Source organism: Aspergillus niger (genome assembly GCF_000002855.4).
Source record: "Aspergillus niger supercontig An08".
NCBI classification, from domain to species: Eukaryota; Fungi; Ascomycota; class Eurotiomycetes; order Eurotiales; family Aspergillaceae; genus Aspergillus; species Aspergillus niger.
In genome coordinates, this window is record NT_166524.1 from 1,818,580 (window position 1) to 1,833,965 (window position 15,386).

Here is a 15,386-nt window from a genome sequence, read left to right on the forward strand (position 1 = left end):
GAGCCTAAAGCTTTAGCGTGAGCACCGGCCAGTAACCATTCCGTAGGTCGGAGGGTCGGAGTAGATGGAGACCCGCTAGCGACGAACAACTTCTTTGTCCGGAATGCACTGGATGATTGTCGTTGTAATTTGTCATTCTGTTATATTTCTTCAGCGATTTTTCTTTTTTTTCTCGTTCATTTCATCCTCTCTCATCATAGATAGAAATGGCATAGATTTCAGAATGGTGTTTAGATGATGTCAGTACTAGTAGTTCTAAAGATGGGTTTTGGAGGGGGATTTGTTCGAAACAGGAAAAATAATAACAAAGGCAGTAGACTAATCATTCAGGAACCGAACCCAACAGGGAGAAGAAGAAAAAAAGGAAGAAAAATTTTCGTCGAATAAATGAAAAATAAAATAATAGTAATCTCAGGAGAATACTGAACGATACCAAGAGAGAGCGGTAGGTAATTAGTAACAGGGAAACCGGGCCACTGCCATGGTCGTGGGAGCCAGAGTGTGTGTCTAGTACAATAATACTCTCTGGTACAGACCAGGATCAGGGCCGGGAGCCCCTCTTCTGCCCTGCCCAGTTAGTTAGTCGTTGTAGTCACTCTCCCTCAGTTCCCGTCCACTGCTTGTCTGTCACTGGCTTGTCCGCCGTTCCCTCAACCACCGAACCTCTCCTGTGTCTCTCTTTTTCTCTCCTCCTCCTCCTCCTCCTCCTCCCTCTCGCTAACTGTTAGTCCAACTAGTATACTTCGGCCCGCGCAGCACCCATATCTACCACCACAATCACAACATCCATCTATCTCACATCCACACACTCCCTCTTAGTCCCAAATGCTGTTCATTGAGGCTCTGGTGTACCGCGGTACCTGACTGGGTATTATTTTTGGCCTATGCATACTACTTCGCCGATATTGAGGCAGTGTTGCCAACCGGCCTTTTCTGGCGACACGCACTGCAATGCTGCTTCGCCAAGCTAGGTACCAGACTGTCGGGTCCTACTATTCCCGTTTCATTAAGAGCAGGAGAGCAGGAGAAAAGGGAAAAAAAAGCGCGCTGCTCCAGCCGACTGTTGCTGATCAGGAAGCCAGGCATTCCCCCCCGTCGATGTTGCCAATAATTCAGCCGCTATTGTTGCCGTCTTTTCCCCAGCGCCATGCTTGTTGTCCCAAGAGGCACTGCATCCCCTAACGTAACGGGGTCTCCTACACCCCCACTACACACTCACAATTACCACTACTATCTGGTTCCCTTCATTTTTTGTTTACTTTGTACCATTCAGATGTCCTGATTTCCTGGCTGATGGATCGGCTGGGTCCCGGTCATGTCCGCTAGGCGACAAATGACGGCGTCGTCCGGTGTGAATCAAACCATGCTCCATCCACACCCACCCCCCTCCCTCCCACTCTCCCTCCCTCCTCGCGACAGGGTACAGCGCCGACTGACACCTTGGCCTGATCACACCCTTCCGGCGCTAAATTCTTGCGCATGGCATCTAATTGACGCGCCTATCTGAATAATGTTGCAGACCCAGGCTGCAGTCCACTTGGACCGGGTTGTTCCAGCTAGGTTCGCTCTGAATTCTTCCCCATCCATGCAGCAACGTCCCGTCAATTCTGCCTTGCCTGATGAGGCGTCAAACCTGTTGCTCATCTCTCTCTCTTCTCTCTACCTGTGCCCCATGCAGCGGTTGCTGTACTCCAATCATCATATGGCATCCCCCGAGATATTTTTTTCAGCTGCTGTTCAGGGTTCGCCACTTATTCTCAACGTCCAGCAGCGTCGCTGTTGAGTCTTGCTACTTATATACACTGCCAATAACTTCCTCACTCTCGTTTGAATAGCATCTACTAGTCATCAATATTGTTGCCTTCTCATCAGCCCTACCCCAGTTTCAGCCACAGACCTCGTGGGAGTTCTGTGAACATTAAAGCAATCCCTCGACCCAGAAACCATCACGAATCATCCTTCTCCTGGTTGCAGCTTTCCCCGAAAATCTTCATTTTTCTTTCCCAATTCTGTTCTGTTTTATGATTAAATCTTAATTTCGTCATGGATCGTACACCTACCTCGTTCCATCCTCTCCAGTGGCTCACTCCGCGCGGGATGATCAAAGGTTACTCAAAGCTTCTCCAGCCTACCCATCACCTGCGCCTATCCCGCTCGATAGATACGATTTCCAGTCGTTGTCCGGGTTAGGAATCTCAAATTGTGGAACAGGATCCCCCTCAAGCCAGATCAGACTCTACCCGTGTCCGGAGCAATATGCACTTTCAACGAGCAACTGGTCCGACCCAATAACGCATTCCCCAAACATCCTCGAAACCCCTCCAGACGCCAGTCGGTTCCCGCCCAGTACGCATTACGAGCCATTCGGTAGCCATGCAGATATCTCAGTATCACCCAGTTACAGCCCAGTTATGGATTTTGGTGCGATGCATGATGAAATTCCTCGCTTCTGGCCTAACACTCCTACCTCCGAAACCATGGCAGCGTCAGAAGGCTGGTCCAATGTGGACGTCTGGGAATCATCTTTCCTGGATGATTCAAACAATACAATGGTCTCCAGAATGCCAGAGATCCCTCGACTCCAACTCAACACCGCGTATCTGCATCCCCAACGACCGGATAATACCCTCACTGAGCTGGACCCGAGTCAAAGTGTCGCGCCGGATTTGGTCCCTGATGAGGCAATCTCCAAGTGGATCGAAAATGTTAGCGAATCGCCCCATGGAGAACAATCCAAGATACCGTCAGCAAGTGGCTTAGAGTGTCCCACGTGTGGTGTCCGCTTCACACGACGCTCTAACTGTAAAGAGCATATGAAGAGCCATGACCCTAACTACGTAAGGCCACATCCATGCGAGACCTGCGGGCGGGAGTTTAGGCGGAGAACTGATCTGAAGAGACACGTAGATAGTGTAAGTGATTTTGGATAGAGTAAAGTTCATGGCTAATAGAACGCACAGATCCATCGGGGAATACGCAAGTATGGCTGTGAGAAGTGTGGTCGGCGCTACAGTCGACAGGACACATTGTCAAGGTACCGTATTCGGATCAAGCTCCAATGTGAAACAACGAACTCACTCTGCTACAGACATCAGTCGGACGGCTGCGATGGAAGAACCCGGAAGACACGAGCTTCTCGAAACGACACAGATGCGCCATACCCCACTGATGACTATTACGCTTCACCACACTAATCAACTGAGAGCCCTTTGATGTTTTAGTTGCCTGCTCTAGACCATGCATGCGTTGACCGCAGCTAGTCATGAACGTTACGGCTGCATACTTTGGGAGAGGATCCATTGTATATTTGAAAGCATGACTACCCATGTATTTTTTTGTGTTTTCTTTGTATAAGCGCAGGGAGGCAGTTTGCTTTTGTTCTGACTGTTTGTTTTCTCATCTGGGAGGCCATGTCGACTTTTGGTTTTGCATTTTTTGGAATATGGCTAGAGATCCGTCATAGCCCGAAGGCGGCTTATAGAAATCAAGCAGCGCATGGCAGGTCCATGCCTTTCGTTTAACAAAATTTAGCCGCCACAACTGCCTCGTTGGTCTTTTGGACTATTCAAAGTATTCTTGCAAGTTATCCACAACTTACTCCGGTGGACCATGATGTGGACCAAGTGTTTGTTGGGTCCACCCAACAGCAGCAGGCTTTAGGTCGCATGGTCAGAGAGAGCTCACGGAGGAGCGTTGCAGAATATTCAAATTGCTTGCTCTTGCAGAATGAAGCCTCACTTCCAAACCCATCGGGACGACTTCCCGATTCCTCTTGGTCCGAATCTACTATAGGACCAGTGTCGGAAGAGATGGGCCACTGGAGAGGAGCTACTAGGCCGGCTGTTCCATTATTGATTCACGCCATCCTATGCCATCTCGCTATCTATGAAGACCCTCCAATGGCGCGTCACCATCCACGAGAATTATCGCCGTGCTAGGCATTAGCCGGTGGAAAAAAGTACGAAGCGAAGGAGCATGGACGTGTTCCGGTCTTGCACGACTCGTTAACAAGGTGCAGCGCGGAAGCTTATGCCAGCTAGGCACACCAGGAACGAGCCAAGTGCTGCATTAGCTGCCCTAACAAACTTAATACACGCCGAAAATCCAGTCCACACGGAACGGAACCGGACACGGGGGGGAGGATAAGTGGGTTGACGAGCCACTCAACGATGGAGGAGCGGCGCAAAGAACGGGTCCCTTGAGCACAAAGAAAGACAAGAGACACACGATAATAGGAATGCTCCATACGACCGCGGGAGTTGTCAGCAAGGCCTACCTATCGTCGTGCGCCATCGAGATAACCATTACCATTCTGGGTTGGAGGACTATGGGGAAGTCGGAAGGCTTCCTAGCGGACCCATCGAGACTAACTGAAGGCACGGAACATGCTCTGAGACTCTGAGAGTCCTTCCTCTTTCGCGGTGATCCCCGCGGCGCGAGTGACTTTTATCTGCGCACATCGGCTCCAACTCTAAGGCGGGTGGAGCCAGAACTCCGTATATCATTCCCCATCCGATAGTTCTGCGACCGGCTATGGTCCGATTTATCGGATGGAAGAATCCAGACCCCTAACGAGCTGGTTTAGGTTCAAACAAGCGCGACACGGACTGGTTCTGCCAAGCGCACGGCACGGATAATTTGACCCTTACGGATGTTTGATCGACTGTACTTCTGGCTTATAACCTGCGACTTATGCTGCCTTGAGAGAAGTTCAAATACCCTTTATATGACAAGGCTGTTCTGATGGTCTGATTTGACGCGCTCAGATTCTCCGGCATTGCAGCCAAAGAAGGTTTGAGTAATTCGTCGGAGTGACCGTCGCTGAAGGCGGGGAATCCTGAATGGCGCCATTGCTCTCAATACCAGAAACTAAGCGCGCGAGTGGAAATTAACTCCGCCCAGCGCTGAATAGCTTCGTTCCATAATCCGACACGGGAGCAAATCCTACGGAGTTTGCTAAATCAAGGGGCAATACACTAACGAGGCATCCTCAAATTAACCACGGCCGAGTTAATCACTACGAATGGGGGCTATGATGGAATTAACGCCTGGACCAATCCTGACGCCTCGTGCATTGGACGCTTATTGGCCCTTGCTGGTTGTTTAGCGAAGAAAGGTGTTTACGGCCTACTATTCGGACGTCCGCGTCCGACGGATCCGAGAAGAGACAATCAAAGTTAAGCGACAAGAGCAGCCCTTGGTCGGACAACTTCCATTAGGATACCAAGACACTAAACCGTCCCTCTGGCACTCGTTGGTTTGGTCTGGCACTACGAGTATGCTTTTCGCGGGGCTTTCAATCTCAGTGGGAGGTTGTGCCAGGCTCCGGCAATGAGCAGGGAAACTAGGACCCGACGGAATGAGACACCCCGATCGATCGGGGCCGAGTCAGTAAAAATAAATTAACCGGGTTGGTAGACGCCTGTTGACCGACCGGTGATGTCCCACCAATTTCTGCAGCTATATGCGTGGGCAAGATGCTATGCTATGCCGACTCTACAGGCCTGAAACTGCCGGACTGAAGAACATGTCTGGCAACGCGCCTCAACGGAAAGTTGTTGGTAATAGTTGCCAGGCATTCAGCGCGGAAGCTATGTCAGCCCCATCAAGATCGGCCTTAACAGGTTGATCAGGCATGGACATTGCCTGTTCACCTCGATCTGCCTCTGACTGATGCGAACAACAGAGCGGGCAGTTGCTTCTTTATCATCTGTACTGATAGACGTTCAATTCAGCTGCTTGCAGACCTGGCCAAGGGAAACGGAGATGCCACGGCAGGGTATCCGGCTGACATAGAGCGCATGATTGGCATGCTGCTCCGACATACCAGTGAGAGAGCGACGGAGTATCCTGATTTCCGAAGCAGTAATGCCGCCAGCCTGAACAGTTTGTCCGTAGACTGCACAAGAACAATAGAAGCAATAGGGCCGCGAGTGACCAAACGGCAAGAAAGGAAATGATGAACCGCGCCGCTCGATGGGTTTTCTGCCACCGCCCTGGCGCCCGCTCTGTTCTCCCCACACCGAGGGGGTCGTTCTCCCTCCCCAAGATTTCACTGTTTTCGCCCCATTCTCTGCAGCACCGGAGGCCTAGTCGATTTCTGTCTTCTTCCAGCCAAATTGTCAGGATGAGTGCCACCACTACCGTCACCGAGCCGCCGAGAATCACGGCTGAGAACGTCGCGACTCTCTTCCCCGAGGTTGACACTTCTCTGGCGCGGGAGGTGCTCCCCACTGCGACAAGCAATGCCTCCGCCCCCGGCGACGAGCTTGCCGGTTATGATGAGGAACAGGTCCGCCTGATGGAAGAGGTGTGTATTGTGCTGGATGAAGATGACAAGCCCATTGGCAGTGCCAGCAAGAAGGCCTGTAAGTTTATCGATCGTCACCAAGCATTAAGAACCTAATCAATGCTGATGGCGCGACTCCACAGGCCACTTGATGACCAACATTGATCGCGGCCTCCTCCACCGTGCTTTCTCCGTATTCCTTTTCGACTCGAACAAGCGTCTGCTGCTTCAACAACGTGCGACCGAGAAGATCACCTTCCCCGACATGTGGACGAACACCTGCTGCTCCCATCCCCTGGGCATCCCTGGAGAGACGGGCTCGCAGCTCGATGCGGCCGTGCTGGGCGTGAAGCGCGCGGCGCAGCGCAAGCTGGAACACGAGCTTGGTATCAAACCGGAGCAGGTGCCGCTGGACAAGTTTGAGTTCTTCACCCGCATCCACTACAAGGCGCCCAGTGATGGCAAATGGGGAGAGCACGAGAGTATGTCTATACCAGTGGATGAGCTGTTGGATAGGTGACTGACCGTATCTAGTTGACTACATTCTGTTCATCCAGGCGGACGTCGATTTGAATGTCAACCCCAACGAAGTGCGCGACACGCGGTACGTGTCGGCGGACGAGCTGAAGCAGATGTTCGAGCAACCGGGACTGAAGTTCACGCCGTGGTTCAAGCTGATCTGCAATTCGATGCTTTTCGAGTGGTGGAGCCATCTGGGCTCGGCGTCGCTTGAAGGATACAAGAACGAGCAGCAGATCCGGAGGATGTAAATGAGGCGAAGATGATGTGTGTGATCTTTTGCATCTGCAGCCTGTACATGGTACCCCTAGTTATATCCCCTGACATGATTCCCTGCAGCGTTTGATGGCCGTATCCATACTATCGATGTAGTGTCCATTTAGCTTTGTTTATAATCATATCTTACCACCACCTACCAAACCCTCCCAAATGAACCAACCAATTAGTTAGTTAGTTGTACTAGCATCCGTCGCCAAAAACAACACACAACTCCCCAAAATCACCGTCCCGACCACCGTAAACGTAACCTGCGTCTTCCACCCACTCTGCACGAGCGCCGCCTTCCGGCTATACTTCTTGACGGTCCGCACATAATTCGCAAACCCATTCACGAGACACGCCAAACTCAGCACCCAGAACACAATCCCTAGCGGTAATGCCATCCGCCGCTCCAATCCCGTCGGCGGCGTCTGGAAATGGAAACTGATTATGATGGCGATGGCCACGATGGCGAGGTACATTGAGAGACGGAGCCAGGAGAGGAAGGTGCGCTCGTTGGCGCAGTGGTCGCGGGCATCGGAGGTGGCATTTTCGAATAGGAGGGTCGATATGTAGGGGCGGGTTAGGAAGATGTGGGATTTGAGGGATAGGGTACTGTATTTTTTTTGTCAGTATTGCGATGCAATGGGAGGGGGGGTAAGGGAGGGATGTGGGTGCTCACTCGTCTGCCAGGATTGGGCGCGTGTTGGAGGGGTTGATTAGTGGGTTGTAGGGGGGTTTGGGGAGGGTGTGGTTGTTGTATTCTTGGGATTCTTGGGATTCTTGGTGTTGTTGAGTTGTGGTGGACATGGTTGTTGCTTCTTCTTCTTCTTCTGTAGATTGAGTGTGGTGTGTGTGTGTGGGAGGGTGGGAGGGGGAGAGTATATTTTTGTGAATGGTGGGTGTGAAGCTACGGTGAGTTTTATGGGATATTTTTCGATTCCAAGAAGCTAGCTATAGTGCTATATCGGTGTATGTCTTAAGTATGAATGCCAACAGAAAAGCACAAGCACAGGGTCCATGTGGAGACACGTGATGCGGTGTCCACATGATGTCATTCTCATTGATCCCGTGATCTTTTTGAAACATTTGATAATGCGATTGTAACGACGTAGACTTTTTGTCTATCAGTTGTAGATATACGATCTATCATTGTCAATCTGCTATCTGCCATAGACAGCTCGTGTGGATTCGGATCATCACTGCTTGTCTGGATGTGATCCACTGCGATTCAGTCTCGGCTGGACCATCTCGTTTGGGATTCTTATACCGTCTTATCATTGGCCGAGGGCTTATCTTACCGCCGTATGTAATACTGGTACAGCATTCCTGGCATCTTTCATCCACCGTGGGGTCCGTCATTTGCGGGGTCTATCATTGCATTCTTGAACATAACATCTAAAATTCTATAGGATATTTATCATCTCTGTGGTGTGTACAGACATCTCCAATATAGCCTGATACTACTACATACATGCATGCTAGCGGCATATCCGAATCTGGTTAAAACTTAGAGAATTGGACCCCATGACTCACTCATTGGTAGAGTGTTCAGCAGTGGATCATCATGGCCTGAGCGGCAAAATCTGCGCTTTTCTTCCTTGCGTAATGCGATTACCGGATCCCTGACATCTCCCATACAAAACCTCTCTCTCCCTGCTGCCATTGATTCTGATAAATCCTGCTGCTTCCCATTCCTGCGGGTCCAATCCCTCTCACACAACATACACACCCGCCCCCTGTCCTTCCCGTGCAATTGCGCGGATGACTGCACTGCAGTGATACATTAGCAGCAGCAATCCAACCAACCAAACCTTCTCCGTGGAACCCATTTCCGACATGGCCCGCCGGAACAGCATACGCGGGATCACAGACGAGCAGCACGGCCGGTATAGATCCAGCTCGCCGCTCGCCCGCACTGCCATCGCCCGCGATATTGAAGACTACGCCGACGACGAAGGATCCATGCTCACCACCGACGACGAAGCCTCCGAAACCTCCACCATCCGCGCCATTAACAGCCAGCCCGGCACGAATCCCCATTCGCTGGCCGGGTCGTACCAGCGGCCCGGATTCTTCACTACCGTCTCGCACGCGACGGTTGTGCCGCATCGGCCGGATAACGAGGGGTTAACGCGGCGGGAGCGGGAGCGGGCCATTGAGGATGAGCGGAATCTTCTCACTGATAATCGATGCATTGAGCCGGGTGTGCAGAAGGGAGGGCGCATGAGACGCGGGTCGGGTGTGGAAGCGACGGAGACGGCTGCATTGTTGGGCGGGCAGCGTCGCGGATCACAGTATGAGACGGTTGAGGATCAGGAGGAGATTGATCGGAAGTGGGAGGAGGCTGTTACCGCTGGGTTGATTCAGACGACGTGGAAGCGTGAAGCTCAGGTCATTGGGAAGAATGCCGCGCCGTTGGTGGTTACCTTTCTGCTGCAGTATTCGTTGACCGTGGCGAGTATTTTTACCCTCGGGCATTTGGGCAAGAAGGAGCTTGGGGCCGTTAGTTTGGCTAGTATGAGTGCGAGTATTACGGGTTATGCTGGTATGTTGCTGTTTAGACCTTCCCTTGGGTTTCTGATATTGATTGACTGTGTTCAGTTTACCAAGGTCTGGCGACGAGTTTGGATACCCTGTGTGCGCAGGCGTATGGCTCCGGGAGGAAGAAGCTGGTAGGTCTGCAGATGCAAAAGATGGTCTTCTTCCTCTGGGCTATCTCCATACCTATTATTTTGTTGTGGTTCTTCGCCGACCGCATCCTCGTCCGGATCGTGCCGGAAAGAGAGGTCGCCATGCTGGCGGGCTTGTACTTGAAGGTGGTTGCGCTGGGTGCTCCAGGGTACGCTTGCTTCGAGAGTGGCAAGCGGTTCGTGCAGGCGCAGGGACTCTTCTCTGCCTCGCTTTATGTGCTTCTCATCTGTGCCCCGTTGAATGCAGTGATGAACTACGTATTCGTATGGCAGTTCGGCTGGGGCTTCATCGGAGCTCCCATCGCTGTAGCCATCACAGACAACCTGATGCCTCTCTTCCTCTTCCTGTACGTGTACTTCATCGACGGCTCCGAATGCTGGAACGGCGTCACCACCCGCGCCCTACGCAACTGGGGCCCCATGATCAAGCTCGCCCTTCCCGGGCTCCTCATGGTCGAAGCCGAATGTCTCGCCTTTGAAGTTCTGACCCTGGCGTCTTCGTATCTCGGCACCACCCCATTAGCCGCCCAATCCATCCTGTCCACCATCTCCAGCATCACCTTCCAAATCCCCTTCCCCGTCTCCATCTCCGGTAGCACCCGCGTCGCCAACCTCATCGGCGCGACGCTTGTCGACGCCGCCAAGCTATCCGCCAAGGTATCCATGATTGGCGCCGTCATCGTCGGGCTGCTGAACATGCTCCTCCTCTCTTCCCTGCGCTACTACATCCCGTACCTGTTCACCTCGGACGAGGAGGTCATTGAGCTCGTCGCCCAGGTCCTGCCTCTCTGTGCGGCGTTCCAGCTCTTTGATGCCTTGGCTGCCAACTGTAACGGAATTCTGCGCGGTATCGGTCGCCAGGAAATTGGCGGCTATGTGCAGCTGTTTTGCTACTATGCTATTGCTATGCCAATTAGTTTCGGCACGACATTTGGATTGAACTGGGGCTTGTTTGGACTGTGGTCTGGTGTTGCGTTGGCCTTGTTATTGGTCTCGGTCATTGAGGCGTTCTTTTTGACGCAGACGAATTGGCATCGCTCGGTGGAGGATGCGCTGCGCCGGAATGCGATGACTTGATATGTACCTGTTAGTGAATGTGTGTGATGATGTGATGTATTATGATATGAAGTAGTGGAGTGAATGTACAAGATGATATCTCATCCCCTACACAATTAGTAACAGCCATGAACAATCCCTCAATTCATGCAATACTTGCCATAATTACGTCAAATTATTTTTACCCACACAAAAGAATATTACAATTAAAACTCCAAAATCGCCCACGTCTGCTCATCCACCGTCGAAAAGATCACACCCGCAGTGAGCAACTCATCTCCCGCCCTGGCCACATCCGGCATCGGCAAACTCAGCTTCGCCGCAATCAACTGCGCATGCAACCCCTCATTGCTCTGCGGCTCCGTCCTAAGCAATTGATACACTCTCTTCGCAACAGGACTCATAGCAGGCAGATTCTTTCCAGCCCCGTAGTCATCCCCTGTACCTCCCATTGCCGCATCCCCCTTAGCACCCACATCACCCACTCCCCCAGCACCAGAGGCACCACCCCCAGGCGGCCCCCTCGTGAAAAACAAATGCACAGCACTCGCCTCCAACAAATGACAATGCACCTCATCCAGACTCTTAACAGGGCGGACGCAATGCGCACCCACAAACCTCTTATTCCCAAACGACTTCAACTTTCCGAACACCTTCGCGTACCCGTTCAACTCTACCTTACCGTCTCTCCTGCCGGTGGCGGCCTTAGTATTGTTGATGTCGTCCGTGTCCATGGAGTCGGCCGTCATGGAGTCGATCCATTGCTTGGCTTCGATCTCGCCTGTGCCGTCGTCGATCTTGTATGTGACGTTTGTGCTTTGCGAGCTGATGTTGCGTACTTGTCCGATGAAGCAGATGCTGGAGATTTCGGCGGAGTCGATTTGGTAGGGCGCTTCCGGGTATGGCTGAACTGCGTCCAGAGCTTGTTTGATGGTTATGGGGCGGAGGGTGGAGTTGGTGTAGTCGGACTGTTATATGATTAATTTCTTGTTAGTGGGGGGAAATGGGATAGATGGGATGGGGTGAGGGGTTGGTGAGTGTACCTTTCCTCCGGATGGGCTGTTGTTCATCTCGCCCGGCATGAAGCCGCCGCCGCCGCCACCACCGCCGCTGTAGGTGCTGCTGTAGTTGTTGTAGCCGCCGTCTGGAGGGGTGGTTAGTTGGGGATGCGTGGACGCGTGAGGTGAGTATGGTGTAGAGGGTGGGGTGCAAGGAAGGTTATTGTGGTAGAGGGGTCATGCGATAGAGTGCGAACAGAATATACTCACCCATGGTGTATATGTGTGATTCGGAAATGGTGAATGAATGAATTTACCTGGGGTATATCAAGTGAAGATTGATTCACTGAAGCAATGCATTTTACCGCATCGGGACGTGTCCGACGCGTCGCGGGGAGGATATCTGTTTGCCCTGTTTGCCTCTATTGTCCTGTTTGCTCCGGCACAACGTTGATGCGACAATCCTCACCGCCCGGCGGAATTCTCAAAAAAAGTCTCGCCGATAAGTGCATATTCACGATAGGTACCATTACTCCAACCAGGCTGACCGGACCACTACTTCAAAATGCCTGGTCGTGCCGCTTCTCCGGCCATGTCGGAGAATGAATTCGACATCACCAATGCGCTGTTTCAAAATGACAGCGACTCCGACAACGAGGCCCCCGCGAAGCAAGCCAAGCGACAACCGAAGGCGGCGGCTCCCCAGCAGCTCGATTTTCTGAACGGCGGCGGCGATGACGACGACGAAGATGACGAGGCGTTTATCGCGGAGACGCAGGCATCTGCGAACCGAAAGGCGTCGAATTTGAAGGGTCGCACGGTGAAGAAGGGTGGTGGTTTCCAGGCCATGGGGCTGAATGCGAACTTGTTGAAGGCCATCACAAGGAAGGGTTTCTCGGTGCCGACACCTATTCAGCGCAAGACGATCCCAGTGATTATGGAGGATCAGGATGTCGTGGGCATGGCGCGCACGGGTTCCGGAAAGACCGCTGCGTTCGTCATTCCCATGATTCAGAAGTTGAAGAGCCATAGCACCCAGGTCGGAGCCCGTGGGCTGATCTTGTCGCCGTCGCGTGAGTTGGCGCTGCAGACTTTGAAGGTCGTGAAGGAGCTTGGTAAGGGGACGGATCTCAAGGCGGTGTTGTTGGTTGGTGGTGATAGTCTGGAGGAACAGTTCTCTATGATGGCTGGTAACCCCGATATTGTGATTGCGACGCCCGGTCGGTTCCTGCACTTGAAGGTCGAAATGAACCTCGATTTGTCGAGTATCCGTTATGTTGTGTTCGATGAGGCCGATCGCCTGTTCGAAATGGGTTTCGCTGCTCAGTTGACCGAAATTCTTCACGGCTTGCCGTCTACTCGTCAGACCCTGCTTTTCTCGGCTACCCTGCCCAAATCCCTGGTGGAATTCGCGCGCGCTGGTCTGCAGGAGCCTACGCTTGTTCGTTTGGATACTGAGAGCAAGATCTCGCCGGATCTGCAGAATGCGTTCTTCTCTGTCAAGTCCGGAGACAAGGAGGGCGCGCTGATGTATATCCTCCACAACGTGATTAAGATGCCTACGGGTCCGACGGAGGCCGCACAGCGCATGAAGGAAGAGAACGCCAGTGGAAAGAGCTCGAAGTTCTCGAAGAAGCGGAAGCGATCGGACGACAAAGCAATCAACTTTAAGGAGTCGCCCACGAAGCATTCCACGATCATTTTCGCCGCTACCAAGCACCACGTCGACTACTTGTACTCTCTGCTGAACGAAGCCGGATTTGCGACATCCTACGCTTACGGTTCCCTCGACCAGACGGCTCGTAAAATCCAAGTGCACAACTTCCGTACCGGCATTTCGAACATCCTGGTCGTCACTGACGTCGCAGCCAGAGGTATCGATATTCCCATTCTGGCCAATGTCATCAACTACGACTTTCCCTCCCAAGCCAAGATCTTCGTCCACCGTGTCGGTCGTACCGCGCGTGCTGGCCGCACCGGTTGGAGTTACAGTCTGGTCCGCGATTCCGATGCCCCCTACCTGCTCGATCTACAGCTGTTCCTCGGCCGGCGACTAGTCCTCGGCCGGGAGCATGGCGACCAAGTCAACTTCGCCGAGGATGTGGTCGTCGGAGGCTTCCCCCGCGACGGCCTGTCTCAGAGCTGCGAGTGGGTGAACAAGGTCTTGGACGATACGGTAGATATCGCCGCGCAGCGTTCCGTCGCCAGCAAGGGTGAAAAGCTCTACTTGCGCACACGTAACGCCGCATCCTTGGAGAGTGCCAAGCGCTCGAAAGAGGTCGTTTCGTCCGACAATTGGACGGCCCTGCACCCTCTGTTCAACGACGAGACCAGCCAACTCGAAGCTGAGCGCGAGAAGATGCTGGCCCGCATCGGAGGCTACCGGCCGAATGAGACTATCTTCGAAGTGAACAACCGCCGCAGCGGCAAGCCCGAGAACGAGGAGGCGCTCACGACAATCAAGCGCGTCCGAACCACGCTCGACTCGAAGAAGAAGCGCGCCCAGGAAGCGAAATCGGAATTCGTCGACGACGACGTCCCCACCAAGTCCGGAGACGCTGACGCCGACGACGCCGAAGATGGTGCCTTCTCCGACGAAGACGAAGCCGGCGAAGGCGCCGCCGACAACATGTCACTTGCCTCGGAATCCGACCTCGAAGTTACCTTCTCCTCCTACAACCAGCCCAGCAATAAGAAGGCCAAGAAAGAAGCCAGTGCCACCTCCTTCCAGAACCCCGAATACTTCATGTCCTACACCCCCAACAACACCAACATGGCCGAAGACCGCGCGTACGGTGTGCACTCCGGCACCAACGCCAACTTCGCACAGGCATCCCGCGACGCAGCCATGGATCTGCTCGGCGATGAAGGCAGCCGCGGGTTCGGCGAGCCTCGCACCATGATGCGCTGGGACAAGCGTCACAAGAAGTACGTGTCGCGACAGAACGACGAGGACGGATCGAAGGGTACTCGTCTGGTGCGTGGTGAGAGTGGTGCCAAGATCGCCGCCAGCTTCCGCAGTGGACGCTTCGACGCCTGGAAGAAGGGCAAGCGACTGACTCGTCTGCCGCGTGTGGGTGAGGCCGAGACACCGGGTCTGGGGGCGGACCTGAACCACTACCGCGGTGGTAGACGCTTCAAGCATAACAAGGAGCAGGCGCCGAAGCGGGCTGATCCGCTCCGCGGAGATTATGATAAGATGAAGAAGAAGAATGAGGCGGCCAAGGAGCGCCAGTTGGGTAAGTTCGGAGGAGCCGCGGCGGGCGGTAAGAGTGAGCTGAAGGGTACGGATGATATTCGGTTAGCCAGGAATTTGAAGCAGAAGAGACGCGAGAAGAATGCTCGACCGTCGAGGAAGAAGTAGGCGACTTATGGCTCGTGGCTTGTGGACTAGGTTTTGCATCTGTAGATACCATGTTAGATAAAAGTGATTAATCATACCAGCATAACTATGGTGATAAATGTAGACTTAGTGCCCGATCTTAGAACACCCCAACACTCCTGTATCCTCATCCCATCTGTCCTCCTGTTCCTGTTACTCTTCTCTCTNCCCTGCCCCTGTTGCTTGCTCAC

General features: G+C 53.1%; 6 protein-coding genes across 6 annotated transcripts; 4 read left to right on the forward strand and 2 right to left on the reverse strand.

Annotated features, from left to right (window-relative positions):
* Positions 1-2,043: 2,043 nt before the first annotated feature.
* On the forward strand, positions 2,044-3,213 carry An08g07560 (uncharacterized protein; the record flags this gene model as incomplete). The annotated part of the gene is made up of 4 exons (XM_059749188.1): positions 2,044-2,050; positions 2,080-2,837; positions 2,908-2,912; positions 2,961-3,213. The coding sequence occupies 4 exons, from the start codon at positions 2,044-2,046 to the stop codon at positions 3,211-3,213; spliced, it is 1,023 nt and encodes a 340-aa protein (XP_059601218.1).
* Positions 3,214-6,127: 2,914 nt separating this feature from the next.
* Positions 6,128-7,059, forward strand: An08g07570 (uncharacterized protein; the record flags this gene model as incomplete). The annotated part of the gene is made up of 3 exons (XM_001392837.3): positions 6,128-6,368; positions 6,433-6,771; positions 6,824-7,059. The coding sequence occupies 3 exons, from the start codon at positions 6,128-6,130 to the stop codon at positions 7,057-7,059; spliced, it is 816 nt and encodes a 271-aa protein (XP_001392874.1).
* A 199-nt stretch (positions 7,060-7,258) lies between these two features.
* Positions 7,259-7,876, reverse strand: An08g07580 (uncharacterized protein; the record flags this gene model as incomplete). Its single annotated transcript, XM_059749189.1, has 3 exons — positions 7,259-7,267; positions 7,312-7,681; positions 7,749-7,876. 3 exons carry the CDS (start codon positions 7,874-7,876, stop codon positions 7,259-7,261), a joined length of 507 nt encoding a protein of 168 aa, XP_059601219.1.
* A 1,029-nt stretch (positions 7,877-8,905) lies between these two features.
* On the forward strand, positions 8,906-10,836 carry An08g07590 (uncharacterized protein; the record flags this gene model as incomplete). Its single annotated transcript, XM_001392839.1, has 2 exons — positions 8,906-9,614; positions 9,671-10,836. 2 exons carry the CDS (start codon positions 8,906-8,908, stop codon positions 10,834-10,836), a joined length of 1,875 nt encoding a protein of 624 aa, XP_001392876.1.
* A 185-nt stretch (positions 10,837-11,021) lies between these two features.
* An08g07600 (uncharacterized protein) lies at positions 11,022-12,087 on the reverse strand (the record flags this gene model as incomplete). The annotated part of the gene is made up of 3 exons (XM_001392840.1): positions 11,022-11,783; positions 11,859-11,959; positions 12,084-12,087. 3 exons carry the CDS (start codon positions 12,085-12,087, stop codon positions 11,022-11,024), a joined length of 867 nt encoding a protein of 288 aa, XP_001392877.1.
* A 291-nt stretch (positions 12,088-12,378) lies between these two features.
* Positions 12,379-15,177, forward strand: An08g07610 (uncharacterized protein; the record flags this gene model as incomplete). Its single annotated transcript, XM_001392841.1, has 1 exon — positions 12,379-15,177. One exon carries the CDS (start codon positions 12,379-12,381, stop codon positions 15,175-15,177), a length of 2,799 nt encoding a protein of 932 aa, XP_001392878.1.
* Positions 15,178-15,386: the final 209 nt, after the last annotated feature.